This window comes from Sinocyclocheilus anshuiensis, unplaced genomic scaffold, assembly GCF_001515605.1.
Source record: "Sinocyclocheilus anshuiensis isolate Anshui unplaced genomic scaffold, SAMN03320099.WGS_v1.1 scaffold1292, whole genome shotgun sequence".
NCBI lineage: Eukaryota > Metazoa > Chordata > Actinopteri > Cypriniformes > Cyprinidae > Sinocyclocheilus > Sinocyclocheilus anshuiensis.
In genome coordinates, this window is record NW_015544215.1 from 305,753 (window position 1) to 319,934 (window position 14,182).

The 14,182-nt window shown below is 37.4% G+C and overlaps 1 protein-coding gene across 8 annotated transcripts in view; it reads right to left on the minus strand.

The window, feature by feature from the left end:
• adgrb1a (adhesion G protein-coupled receptor B1a) overlaps positions 1-14,182 on the minus strand; it is a 105,707-nt gene that overhangs the window by 19,993 nt on the left and 71,532 nt on the right. For all 8 annotated transcript variants that reach the window (XM_016497928.1, XM_016497931.1, XM_016497933.1 and 5 more), the window contains 4 exons: positions 8,332-8,458; positions 2,462-2,565; positions 1,172-1,274; positions 873-1,023 (listed from right to left, as the gene is read on the minus strand). In XM_016497928.1, the coding sequence (XP_016353414.1) occupies positions 873-1,023; positions 1,172-1,274; positions 2,462-2,565; positions 8,332-8,458 (485 nt within the window). The remainder of the gene's footprint in view (positions 1-872; positions 1,024-1,171; positions 1,275-2,461; positions 2,566-8,331; positions 8,459-14,182) is intronic.

A 14,182-nucleotide genomic window follows, 5' to 3' on the forward strand; every position in this document is an offset into this window, starting at 1 on the left:
CAACTTGAGTACCGCATAACTTATTCTGTACATTAACTAATAGGTACATACACCAGTACGTACATAGGAAGTATATGGAAATAGGACTGTAAAATAAAGTGCACCATTTTACATAAACATTACACAGGAATTACCAGTTCTTCAAACTTTGTTAAACTTTACCATGTATAGACCATTAGTAAGTATAGTAATGTGTCTTATTAGTTACCATATACTGACACTACCTGTTAGTGACCGTTATTACTCACACTTGTTGGTAAGTACTACATATTTACCACGTGTATACCAAGTACAGTATGTGTCTTGTTTGTTACCACATAATACCACATTTTTCCATAGGTGCTACACATTTACCATGTACATATCATTAGTATGTACAGTAATATGTCTTATTAGTTGCCATATACGGATACTGTAAGGATGTGCCTGTTTGTACCCACTTGTCCGTAAGTACTACATATTTACCATGTATATACATTAGTAAGTACAGTAAAGTATCTAATTAGTTACCATGTACGGGCACTACCTGTAAGTGACCATTATTACCCACACTTGTCTGTATGTACAAAATAATTACCATGCATGTACGACTGTTAAGTACAGCCGTGTTTTTTATTTGTTACAATGTACATACACTTCAGGTAAGTACCTTGTGTTACCACTCATTTGCCTGTAGGTACAAGATATTTGCCATGTATGTACCAGGGAAGTACACGTACTGTAAAATACAGTGCTACCATTTTTAGATTATAGCATGTAGTACCACACTATGCTGCTGAAACCAAGTGAAATTTTACATCAACTACCCAGCTGGGTGATTTTTTTTTTCCAGAAGAAACAGATTATAAATGAAGATGCAACACAAGCCTCACCCCAACCAAGGCAGAGGAAACGTTTGCGTATGATGCAGTTTTTAAGACGGCCAGTCACGGCCATGTAAGACTGCCATGCCTCCGTGAGAACCCAACAGAAAGAGGACAGGAAGAAGAAATGCAGAAATGCAGCCACAAGAGTACAAACAACCTAAGAGCAAGAAAATAGTAAGAGCGAAAAAAGAGAGTCCATCCATCAAAGGTAAGGATGGCATGTAAAAAGAAGAAAAGAGGAAGATTAAAAATATTTATTGTAGAGCAAGGGCTTTATCAACTTATTTGTGTTTGTTTGGCCATACCTTGTTCCGTGTCTGAGTTTGTCCGATGAGTATGAGTGCATTGGAGGAGATGATGGACAGACAAAAGTTGATGAGGATGACAGAGCGTTCTGAGCGGATGTACCTGAAGAAAAAACCCAGAAACACTGAGCCAATACAACTAAATGACATCTATTGCTCGCTATCATTCAGCCACAATGCTTTCAATAGATGGACACATTAATGGAACCTGAACTGATGTATAATTTCTAGTGGCGACCAAGATGTGACACTGACCAAGTGAAAGTATCTGTACAGATCATTAAAGCACAAGATGCAAAGGAAGAAATAGCATGGAGAGAAAAAAAAGACATTTTTGCAAACTTTTAATTATTTCAAATATGTTTTGCATGAAAAAAATTAGGATGTGTAAATGCAAAACATGAGTATAAGCAAGGATCCCTCTGTACTGTATACAGACTCTGAACATTTTTAAATGGTTTTGAAAGAAGACTGCATTAACTGATCAAAAAATAAATAAATAAATAAACTGGGAATTTGACAGGTGTTTGAACAGGAATACTTGGTAACATTATTACAATTTAAAATAACTGCTTTGCATAAATTTTTTTTTACATGTAATTTATTACTGTGATGCAAAGCTGAATTTTCAGCATCATTACTCCAGGCTTCAGTGTCACATGATCCTTCAGAATTCATTCAAATATGATGTTTTGGTGCTCAAGAAATATTTCTTATCATTATGCTACAATGTTGAAAACAGTTGTGCTGCTTAATATTTTTGTGGAAAATGTGATCCATTTCTTTCACGATTCTTTGATGAACAAAGTTCAAAAGAACGCCATTTATTTGAAACTGAATTTTTTATTACAATGTAAAAGTTTATACTGTCATTTTTGATCAATCAATACATTTCTGCTAAATGAAAGTTCTAAATAACATTTATTTAAAAAAAAAAAATTGTGTACTGACCATGGACTAAGCTGTTGGTAGTTATTGGAACTGACACTAGACAGAATGACCACTTTTGTTAATGGGCAAATTGAGAACAATTATCGGCATTAATTGGCCTAGCTGATCAGTCTTTCAATAATAACCACATGAATAGTAAATAACAACCTGACTTGTTTAGGATTACATCACGTCAAACAATTGATTTGAATCTCAAACTCCAAAGCATCCCAAAGCGTTTAACACAAATATATGTTGCTGTCCATGGTGCTGAAACCTCTTTTGTTTCCCATCAAGTAAGTTTCTTTGTTCTTTTTGGTGAACAGCCAGATTGTTTCATCAGCGGAAAGTCTTGCTTACCTCCAAACAGACACATAGATGATGATGAGGAGGAGCAGGGTGAGGGACGAGACCCCGCAGCCCACGATCAGAGTCACAGATGGAAGCTGGGTCTTATCCATGTTCTGTCAAAAACAAGAAATAGACTCAGTTAGTGCTCACAGATGCTAATGGTGCATCAGGCTAGCCGCCTGCAGTCCTCCATGCGATTCTGTGCAGAAGAGAGCTGGGGAGAGTGGGCTGCTGTCTGTGCGGCTCCGGCTAAGGAACAAGGTGAGATGAAGGTCACTCGGTAAAGAGCTGATACTGAGGACTGAGATATCCATAGGGCACAGCAGAGAGCTACAGTATAGCAACCTATGACTGCTTCAATGACATACAGACAACCGGAAAATGCTAAATGCCTGATGCTGTGAATCACTCATACAGAGATTGTGAATCAAAAGCCTCAAATATAACACATTTGCAGGCTTGCGCAATCATTGTCTTGGTTGCCATGGTGATGTGGTGGAGAAACAGCGGCCACTGCAGTGGTGTACGCAGCATTAAGTGTACCATAGGTGTGAGTAGTGCATGCCTGTGTGTGTTTGTGAATATCTGCATTCCTTGCTTAAGACTTATGCCACTATAATGCATGTCTAGAAATATTATCCGTTAAACACTTTAAATATATTTATGTGGTACAGCAGAGTTTAGGATGTCCACGGTTGATACGCATTCTCCGAGGTGTGGACTTCTCACCTTAAGACGAAAACACAGACTTACACTTACACATAAAGATAATTGGGTGAGTTTACAGCCTGTCTTGTCTCCAGGTTTAATATGCGCACAGGGCCAAGTTAATTAAATCCCTCTGATTAATCTGCACCGCAGTAAGGTCCCCACTGACAATCAAGAAAGAAATGTATCCTCTGAGACTACGTTTGTCTTCTCCTAGCCAATCAAACACTTGACTAAGCCTAAGCTGTGGAAGACAGGATAGTACTCAGGGAATTATTTAGTCCATCAGTGCAGACAGAGACCCATAGTTAGTTAGGAACAGAAACTATCAAGTATCAAGTCCCATCAATTTTGAAACATTTGACAGTTAATTGTGAGACGGAAGGAAAAAGGAGGCTTAGAAAGTCGCAATTAAGTCAGTTCTGGACAGCTGGTGCACTTATACTTCATTGTACTTTTTTATATATGCTTTTCTATATGCTGCCATTGGTGTCAGAGCATTAAGAGGTAAGAGGACATTTTTTTATTATGTTTAGGCATCTGATAGATAGCCAATATTCAAAATGTTATAATTGTTCTATTTCGGATTTTTGATACAATAATAACTAAATTATCATTAGACTACAACAATAAAAAACACAAAAAATGGGGATATTGTAAAGTAAATATATGTACAGTGGGTATAGAAAATAACAACATTTTGTTGCTTTGTTGCCTTTAAAATCATCACATTTTGTTGCTTTGCAGCCTGGAATGAAGACTGACACATTTTTTGTTTTATCCAGCTGTATTTACTCAGTGTAACTTATAACATCCAAGTGAAAGATATAACACCAACATGTCAGAAAAAGATAAAAATAAAATAAAAAAACAGAATCACTGAGTTGGAAAAAAGGATCACTCCCCTCTTAAAAATGACTTGTAAACTCAATCAGGTGTAGCTAATTACTTCTCAATGGCACACAAAGCCATTCAACTTTCAACTGTGATCGGCTCATTTTGATTACTTCAGCATGAAAAGAGCATTCCTGGAGCATTCCAGTCCTTGTGTAGTGCAACTGAAGCAAACAATCAACTATGGGTGGCAAGGCACTGTCAAAAGATCTCCGGGATAAAGCTGTGGAAAGGCACAAGTCAGGAGATGGATAACATTTTTATTTAAAGGCTTCATAAATGCCAAGAATCACAGTGAAGTCTATTATTAAGGAGTGGAAGGTATTTGGTCAACACAGACCCTCCCTGGATCAGAATGTCACTCCAAACTGGATGAAAGAGCCAGGAGGAAACTGGTCAGAGAGGCTACCAAGAGACCTACATCAACTCTGAAGCAGTTGCAGGAATTTATGACAAAGAGTGGTCATTGTGTGCATGTGACATCATCACAAATTCTCCACAAATGTGGCTTGTATGGGAGGGTTCCAAGAAAAAAGCCACTCCTCAAGAAAGGCCACATGCAGTAACGACTGAGTTTTCTAAAACGCACCTTGAAGATTCTGAGGCAGATGAGACTAAAATTGAATTATTTGGCCTCAACACCAAACGATATGTTTGGCGGAAATCCAGAACAGTTCACCATCCAAATTACAGCATTCCTACAGTAAAGCATGGAGGTGGATATATCCTGTTATGGGGGTGTTTCTCTGCAGCAGGGACTGGAGCACTTGTCAGGATAGAAGGAAAAATGGATGAGGCAAAGTGTTCAATGGGAAGAAGGTTTACCTTCCAACATGACAATGACCCAAAGTACATAGCAAAACTGACCACACAGTGGTTGAAGGAGAAAAATTTGAATGTCCTTGCATGGCCTAGTCAGAGCCCAGACTTAAACCCCACTGAAAATCTGTGGAATGACTTGATGCACTAACTCTGCAAAGTTAGTAGAGACATATCCCAACAGACTAAAGGCTGTAATTAAAGCAAAAGGTGGCTCAACAAAATACTGACACAAGGGGGTGATCCTTTTTTCCAACTGTGATTGTTTTTTTATTTTTATTTTTTCTGACATGTTGGTGTTATATCTTTGACTTGGATGTTATAAGTTGCACTGAATAAATACAGCTGGATAAAACAAAAAATTGTGTCTATTCTCTTTTTAGGCTGCAAAGCAACAAAAAGTGATGTTGTTAATATTCTCTTCATATTCACTCTTTATTAATATTTTAAAACCTGCCAAACTGTATGCAAATTAAGTAAGACTGCACAAACATAAATAATAGACTTGCAAATGCAATACCGAATCTTGTACAAATGACAAGCATAAAGACAATGGCCTACCTCAGAAGAATGTACTAACATGAAACATCTCAACACAGTGTACGGTTTCTTTTTCTCGCCATCTTCACTGACCCATATTTGGCAATGATGTATTCAGAGCTCCACCCAAGTACAACTGTAGCGTAACTGTGCATTTCTACAAGCTTTAGCTCATAAATATTCAGTCTGGGCAAAACCAAAGCAATTTTCTCATATCAAACTGCATATAAAGCGTAAGACAATCTGACCTATGTAAACCAGAGCCTGGTTCAAACCTGGAAACATCTGTAGAAAGACTGGAGTGTGATTAAAATAGCTGCAGTATACTATCTCCCTTTATTTCTCTCTTTCCATGTACACTGCAGCTGACTGTATATTCAGACTGAGAATGTGGGAGGGAAAAAGAGAAAGGGAAGTGTTTCTTCATTTGCTCTTTATCATTCTGAAGCTGTAGGACACTAGTTGCCAGCGGAGGGGCCATTGGATGGGCCATTTTGAGGTGGCAAGTGGAGCTGCAGGAATAATTAGCAACATAGCAGTGGCGGTCTGGAGTGAAAAGGCTAGAGAGACACAGACAGGGAGTGGAGCCAAGGGGAAGCGCGGTCCTCCCTTCTGCTGGCATATGGCAACACAAATGAAATCCCCACAATATGCTTCCCACGATGCATGGAAAGAGCTAACTGCGACACTCCCTTATTCCATGTCCATCTGACCAGGTAGAGCGGGACAGACAGCCATCATAAGCGAGCGATTAGCATACAGCTATAGCTCTCTGGATCACCACAAGGAGACATGCAGATCATGCGGTCTTTACACACACATCCATGAGAGCAAATAGCAGCACATAAATGCACACAGGAGGCCTGTAAAACACCGCTAAAATGTGTATAATGTAAACTGGCTTCAAGATGGGGCTCGATATATCCTAAAAACATGTTTGGATGCACTGTACCATCAGCCTTGATCAGTGTGAAATAAATATAACCATATTTACTTTAATGCAATTTCCTGGTTTTTGAACAACCAATCAATCAGTGCACATCATTCTAAATAAAGATAGTTTGTCTTTTTAATCTTTAATCAAAATGATGTTCCTTTGAAACAACTTTCCTTTTCTGCTGACATCACTTAGGCTGAGAGAGCAATTCGATAATGTTAAACAATAGCCAAGTTTAAACCCTGTTTAACTTAGAATTTCAAATTAAAGGTACCAGGGGTTCTCAACTTTGGCACTCAAGGTCCACTTTCCTGCAGAGTTTAGCTCCAACCCTAATCAAACACACCTGAACAAGCTAATCAAGGTCTTCAGGATTGCTAGAAAGTTACAAGCAGGTGAGGTTGATCAAGGTTGGAGCTAAGCTCTGCAGGAAAGTGGATCTCAAGGGCTAGAGTTGAGAGCCTCAGGTATATACAATGGAAAACTATGGAAGTCAATGGGGTCCATCAACTGTTTGGTTACCCAAACTCTTCAAAATATCTTATTTTGTGTTCAGCAGAAGAAAGAAATTCATACAGGTTTGGAACAACATGAGGGCGAGTAAATTTTTGGGTGAACTATACCTTTAAGTAGGCTAAGTAAAATGTGTTGCAAAAGGCAGTCTGTGCTTGTTGTGGCTTTGGTGAACAGAAATTCCATATTTCCAATCCAACTGATTCCCAAAGTGAAGTACCCTACATTTATTTATTTTGCATTGAACATCATGCTCAACTTGACAAAAACATAAAATAAATCACATTAAGCCTGTAAAATGCATTACAAAAAGCAATAAATGCTTGTTATAGACTTTTTGTACCCCATTTTGCAGCTTTGTGCACAGTAGCCTGTTATGTAATGCTGTGATCCTAATTCTGTTTTGTTATGATGTCCCTTTTTTACTTGGTTTCCCAAATCAAAACAGTGTTTTGCCCTGAAGCAGCCAATCTGAAACATCTTGGCAAGCAAATGAGAGAAGACGTGGCCATTGTTTTGGCCAGTAGGGTGTCAAGCTTCCTCTTCCTCCCTTTTTTTTTGGGGCTCTCTGGCTCATATCTGGGCCAAGCTGCACAAAGAGAGTGTTATAGCGTGTTCTATAGCTTTAAGAACTTCCACTGCCCATGCTGTTTCCACGGCAACTGGTGAATAAACTGCTTCAGAGGCAGTTTCCAGTCTAATAATAACTAATCACACTGAATGAAAATTCCACACAAAGACACGACCCCTTCCTGCATTAAACCAAACCAAATCCCATCATTTTAAAGAAAGATGCTGTTTTAAAGCAAGACATGTAGATTTACACAAAGTCAACCCTCTAAGGCCCAAATGAACGGATGGTGTGTCATTAAAGATATATGTTTCACTACTCATGAAAAGGCCAACAATTCCCCTATGCACATTTGAATGTACCAGAAAAATGTATTCGAGGTGTCACAGCACAAACCCAACAGAAAAAAAAAAGGAATTTGTGTGTTGGTATGTTTGAAACAAAATGCATTTCATTACAAATAACGGAGACTGTAATCTTTAACATATGTAGGTAGTTAGCTATTTTGAATCATTATAGTATTAATCACATGCATTTTCTCTGTAAATACATTTAATGTATGCAAATCCAGTATGAAAGCCAGCAAGTTTCATGCACTGCGTTCTAGCATTAAACAAACCTGTCAAAACGTCCTTTTTTGTCACAAATATTTGTATATTTTTTTGTATACTATATACACATTAAAGAATGAAACATGTCTTAAATTGTTTGCATTAAATCTGCTGTATGGCTCTGGCATGCCGTGGAGAGGAGGAGAGGGGGGTGAGAGAGAGAGGGATCTGTTGATACACAATGACTATGACACACAAAAAAAGCGGTACATTAAATCACACAATATCACACAAATGCGTCTTTTGAGGTTCGATTAAATGAAACAATAGAAATGGCTCGACTTACCACATCGGGATTGAGGCGTGCTAAAATGGCGAAGGTGGAGAGTCTGTCACACAAGCATTTGGTTGTGCTGGAGTCGACGGACACGGCTCTACAGCCTCGCGCAGACCAGGAGCCCAGCAACGAAGAGCTGCGGAGCGGAGACAGACAAGAGATCAAATCCCTGCGCGATAAAACAGCTATTTTCTCTAATCCAGCGCACACAGAGCCCCCCGTAAGAGAGCCGGAGCGCGAGAAAAGACAGTGAAAAGACAGATGAATGGACGATGTGATGCAGCGCACACCTCTGCTTTCTGCATGGCCAGGTTTGCTGATGTAAAAACAGTTACAAATAAAATAAAATAACATTAAAACACTTAGTAAAAATAATTTATTTATAAATAATGTCATTAATTTTAATATTTTATTATTTATTAAATTATCATCATCATCATCATTATTACTATGCAACACCACATACATAAATAGTATGCAGCCTCAAACATAAATTAACCCCTGCCCTGGTAAATATAATCCTGGGATATGTTCCTGTTTCACACTGTTCACATTTTATCCTGGGTTAGTAAATAATTTTGGGCAGCCAAGTTTCGAATTCCTTACTGTACCTTAGTGAATCCCGGGTTAACTTTCCTATCAGCATATATATGATATGATTCATGAAAAACATTCACTGACAGAACGCGACGAGCACGCGCAAGATGTCGGCAAATAAATTCGGTGGTTGTCTCGTGAACCGTAGAAAAGCCTAGACAAAACAATAAAGTCTCTTTACTCTCGTCAACACGTCACAGTTCAACGCGATTTTCAACGTTCAACGCTGAAAAAAAAAACGCGCCTAAGTTTCTACGCACTGTAGAAAGAGCCTGCATTTTTAATGAGGGGAGAGCTGACTCAGTATATGATTGGTTGTCTGTTGATGAAGAACACCGCGTCGTTTCCACACTATTTGAATTTGAAATGTGACTATTTTTGACACCCGAATTCGGTGCTACATTTTATAATAATAATAATAATAATAATAATAATTAATGTTGGATAATTTAATAATTTATTAGCCTATTATTGTTGTTGTTGTTGCACTAGCAGTACTACTAGAGGTTCTTGCATTGCAAAACACAAAATACCACCAAACTACACAGAATCACTTTGAAATGAAAAATCCCAAAGGACAGTTTGAGGTAGCCTTTTCACACTGCAGCCTGCAGCAAGCCGTCCAAGTGGAGTAAAGAACAGTCTCTTTTACCTGTCAAAACTTAAAATGTGGAGCAAAATTGCAATGGAGCAGATGATGGATATTACACTGGGACATTGAGACCTGGAGCACAACATGAAGGGGGGGGTACCTTCCAACCACAGCAAAGTGTCTAATATTTTCCATTTACTATCTACAATTTGTGAATGTCAGATATGCATGTGATGTCCCACGTGTTCAGATACAGAATATTGAACATAAACTAATCAATTACTGGTAACACTTTACAATAAGGTTTCATTTGTTAACATTAGTTAACTACATTAGTTAACTTCATTTATTAATTTATTAATCTTAGTTCATGTTATGCATCTCAACATTTACTAATACACAATACTAATACACATGACTAAAATCAAACGTTGTATCTATTAATATTATTTAATGGACCTGAGCTCAATGAAGAGAAATTGTTCTGAATTTCTGAATCAGTATTTGTTTGACTGTGATAGAAAGCTGTGAATAATATTAAAATATCACAGAATATTATAATATATGGAGAGATTACACACACTAAGTCATACATTGCATAAGACGCAAAGAAACATTAATCCACATCTTTCTATTCTTTGCAAGAAATTTTTTGCTTTCCATAAAACTTGCATGCACCAAAGCAGATGAAAATAAAAGCATGAATACCATAATACAAGTAAACATTAAGGTTGCGGTTAGTGCCGGTGCCCAAAGCCACTGAATAATTAGTCCATTCCACCACCTACATAAATTTGAATGTCATAATCTTGACGAGGAACCCTCTTGACAGCATGATTCGCCTGTGTCTGATCTAACGCTCAAATAATTGTAACAAAGACCTCATAATGACATCAATGAAAGTGATATGAAAGTCATATCAAAACATACCCACTCCATGCACAACTGATCCTAATAGAGAGCCATCAATCATGTAGCATCCTCTTCATGCAGCTGCAACGTGGAGTCAATATACTCACACGCACACACACACACACACAAGCGGTTTTCCACACAAACCCAGGGTTACCGGCACCATTCCAAACCCACTATGCATTAGAGCTCTGCAGTCTGGGATACCCATAATGCACTGGGGCTTGAAGAGCGCTGAGGGCCAAACAGTATAGCACTGGAAGCACAGCGTGTTGCAGCCCCAGGAGAGGGCTCAGTGTTAACATTAGCACATAAACCTGAAACTCAATATATTCTCACCCACTGCACAGACACTGCACGTGATACGATTAAGACTTTGTGTCGACCGCACAAATATAAAGACAGCGCATGGCTGTGTAATTGGATCACGGGCTTGCAGTCCAGTAGTGTGCATGTTTGCAGAGAACATGCCAAGTGCAGATGCATAAGAAAAGTAAGCTTGTGTCACGTTAAATAATATATGTATTAAAAAAAATAATATAAAATAATATATGAACAATATATGAACACTGTGAAAAAAGATTGTAATTTTAATGGTAAAAGACTGCAAAAATGCTGTAAAAATAGGTTAATTGGCAATTTATAATTTATTTAATTTATTTATACTACTAAAGTTTTTATTAGGGGCCAAGCACCCAAGGTTTTATGGCACCTATTGTACTCGTTAGTTTTCCTATTCTTCTTCTTCTTCCACTATGGAAATCTATGGCAGTCCATAGAACTACTTGTGGGAAAGTTATGAAATGTGGCACACCGATAAGAGGACAGTCTCAACATTAACCACAGCAAATTTGGTGTCTCAAACTCAAATTCTCTAGCGCCACCACTTGTCCAAATTTTCACTCATGTTTATGCTAATAACTTTTGAACCGTAAAGTTTAGACAAAATTATTTTTTCCTCCTCATGCCGAGTCAAGTGGACACCAAAATTTAAAATTCTAGGGGTCAAGATTTTTCACAATTTTTATTAGTTTGAAAAACCTACTTTTTCAAACTTGTTCTAGACAGTTCATTTGATTTTCACAAAAATTAACACAGATCATCTTCAGACCATCCTGGCAAAACGTTATCAAATGCTTTTTGATAGACCCATCCGTTCCCAAAAACCATGCAAACGAATTCAACAAAAAGCTCGCCAAATCGGACATGAGGTTATATCTGTCCAACACTTTGTCATATTTAGACCAAACTTGGTGTGTGTTATAACAACCATGACCTGAGGGTACCTGCACGGTTTCAGCACAGAAGAAGAAGATATGAAAAATTAATATTTTTGCATATAACCTCTGAAGGGTTTGCCCAAAAATCATAAAATCTGTCTCATTAGATTCGGTACTGTATGCAGAGTTGAATAATATCCAATTTTCCCATATTGGCCATTTTGGGCATCGGTCATTTTGAATTTGGTACTAAAATGCTGTATTTTATGAACACATAAGTGTAATGTTACAAAACTCAGTATGGGTCATCGGCACGATGCCCTGAAGGAGCCTACGAAGTTTCAAGCCAAAATCAAATATTCACGTAAATAACTTTGGATTGTGGTTGACTTATTTTCACAGGAGTCATATCTCCTTAGATTCCCAAATCATTGCTGAGTCCAATGATACCAAACATGGTTGGTTTCTCCTTATGGTTTGTGCAACGTTGTGATTTAGTATTTAAACAACTTTTGCGATATCTTCAAAACCGTTAGTCCGATCAAGATGAAACCACCATAGGAAATTCAGAAACCTAGGTCGTTGGCTATTAAGTCGCAAAAAATGCAATCAAAGTTGGAAATGGGTCATATTTTATGTTCTCATAGATATGTCTATAACTCCAAAACAAAAGATTTTTTCACCAAATTTGACACACATATGTATGGGCACAATCTGAGGACACACAAAAAAGTGGTGGATTGTGCCTCTTGGTGGCGATATAATTAAACAAAACATGAAATTGCCATTAACTACAATACAAGCTCAATTAAATTAAATTAAATTAAATTAAAAATTAAAACAATATTTTAAGAATGTATTGTTGTATCATTACTAAACTGTGTATATGTGCCATCAGCACCATGCCCTGAATGTTCTCAAAAAGTTTTGAGACAGCGCCACCTTGTGGTAAAAAATTATAATGAATGTTCAAAAATTCTAATAGCTTTTGATGATTCTTGTCAATTGTCATGAGACTGGTCTTACTAGATTCCTTGGATCATGCCGAGAACATTGTTACCAATTATGCCATAATCGGCCGAACTTCCTGTCTGCCATTTCGATTTTCTTTCAAAACCTATTTTCTCGAACTCCTCTTAGACCATTAGTCCTATTTTCGTCAAAATTGACTCAGATCATCTTCAGACCATGCAGACATGAAGTTATAAAAAGCTTTTTGATAGACCAAACTGTTTTTGAATAGCGCATCAATGAATTTGTTGGCATGATGCCAAACTGATACTGAGGCTGCAACTCTGCAGCACTTTGGAATATTGGCACCAAACTTTTTATGTGTGACTGTCCCGTCACACTGACTACACCATAACAACTTGATAACGGTGCCAACTATTGTTCAAACGTGATAAACCAGTAAATCATATTATATTTAGGATTTTTCAGCCATTTTGACTAAAATCATCCTAAAAGCTTTAATTACTTATTGTTGGAGTTGATCTGATGCCCCATGCTTAGCTCCCCATTTTGCCTCTGCTGTACTTGGCCCCTTAATAGCTCCTTGCAGCTGTATTTAATATTTGGAATTAGCTTTTATTTTTATACTTTCAATTTTCATTTTGTTACATTTTTAGTAATTTTGTTATGTGCTTTTGTAATTTGTATTAGTTTTTATTTTATTTCCAGTTAGTAATGTTAGTTCTTCAAATTAAACTAAATGGAAAACTTGGCAACTAACTAAAATACGTTTTTCATCTAATATTTATATTTTAATTTTATTTAATCTTTATTTCAGTTATCAAAAATGTTTTAACAGTTTTAGTTTTAGTTAATGATAATAACCCTGTTAATAATTCCCATATAATAATTATTTATATGGTGAAAAACCAACCCAGTCTCATAAAAATACGTACCTCTGGGTACTTTTCTGCAATACCGTTTTTACGTACCTTACTGCACGTTTCGCCGCAGTTTCAAAGAGAAATGTCCACTGAGTGGCGCTAAAACACTGGTTCAATACGTCAAACCTGGCACGTTTTTATTACGTTGATAAAGGTACGTATTGCTGTGTTTTTATTACGTTTCTTCAGGTACGTATTGCGGCGATTCAGAATTCAAATATCCGGGGACTGTCGCTAAAAGTTAATGCTCTATCGTGTTGGAAATATGCCCTACACCAAACCCAACCCTAAACCTACCCGATAGTGTTAACAAATGCAAAACTGATATAAAAACAAAATGTTTGATGCAACCGTGCCATTTTAACTTACTTATATGCAGATTTGAACCGTTTTGTCGAACCGTGATTACACGGGACTCGAACCGGAGCTCCTCACCTCTCAAGTACATCTCCGTACTCCGTGAGCTACCGAACAAGCCTACCGTCTGTGAAAACCCATTTATATGAAGCTGGATATGTGCAATGCTAACATTCAAAAGCATCAGTTTTCAAATCTCCCAGCATATTAAAATTGTTTTGATATGTCACAAGTAATTGTGCGAAAATTACGCTTTATTAATCGAAACTCTGTAAATCATACTTTGT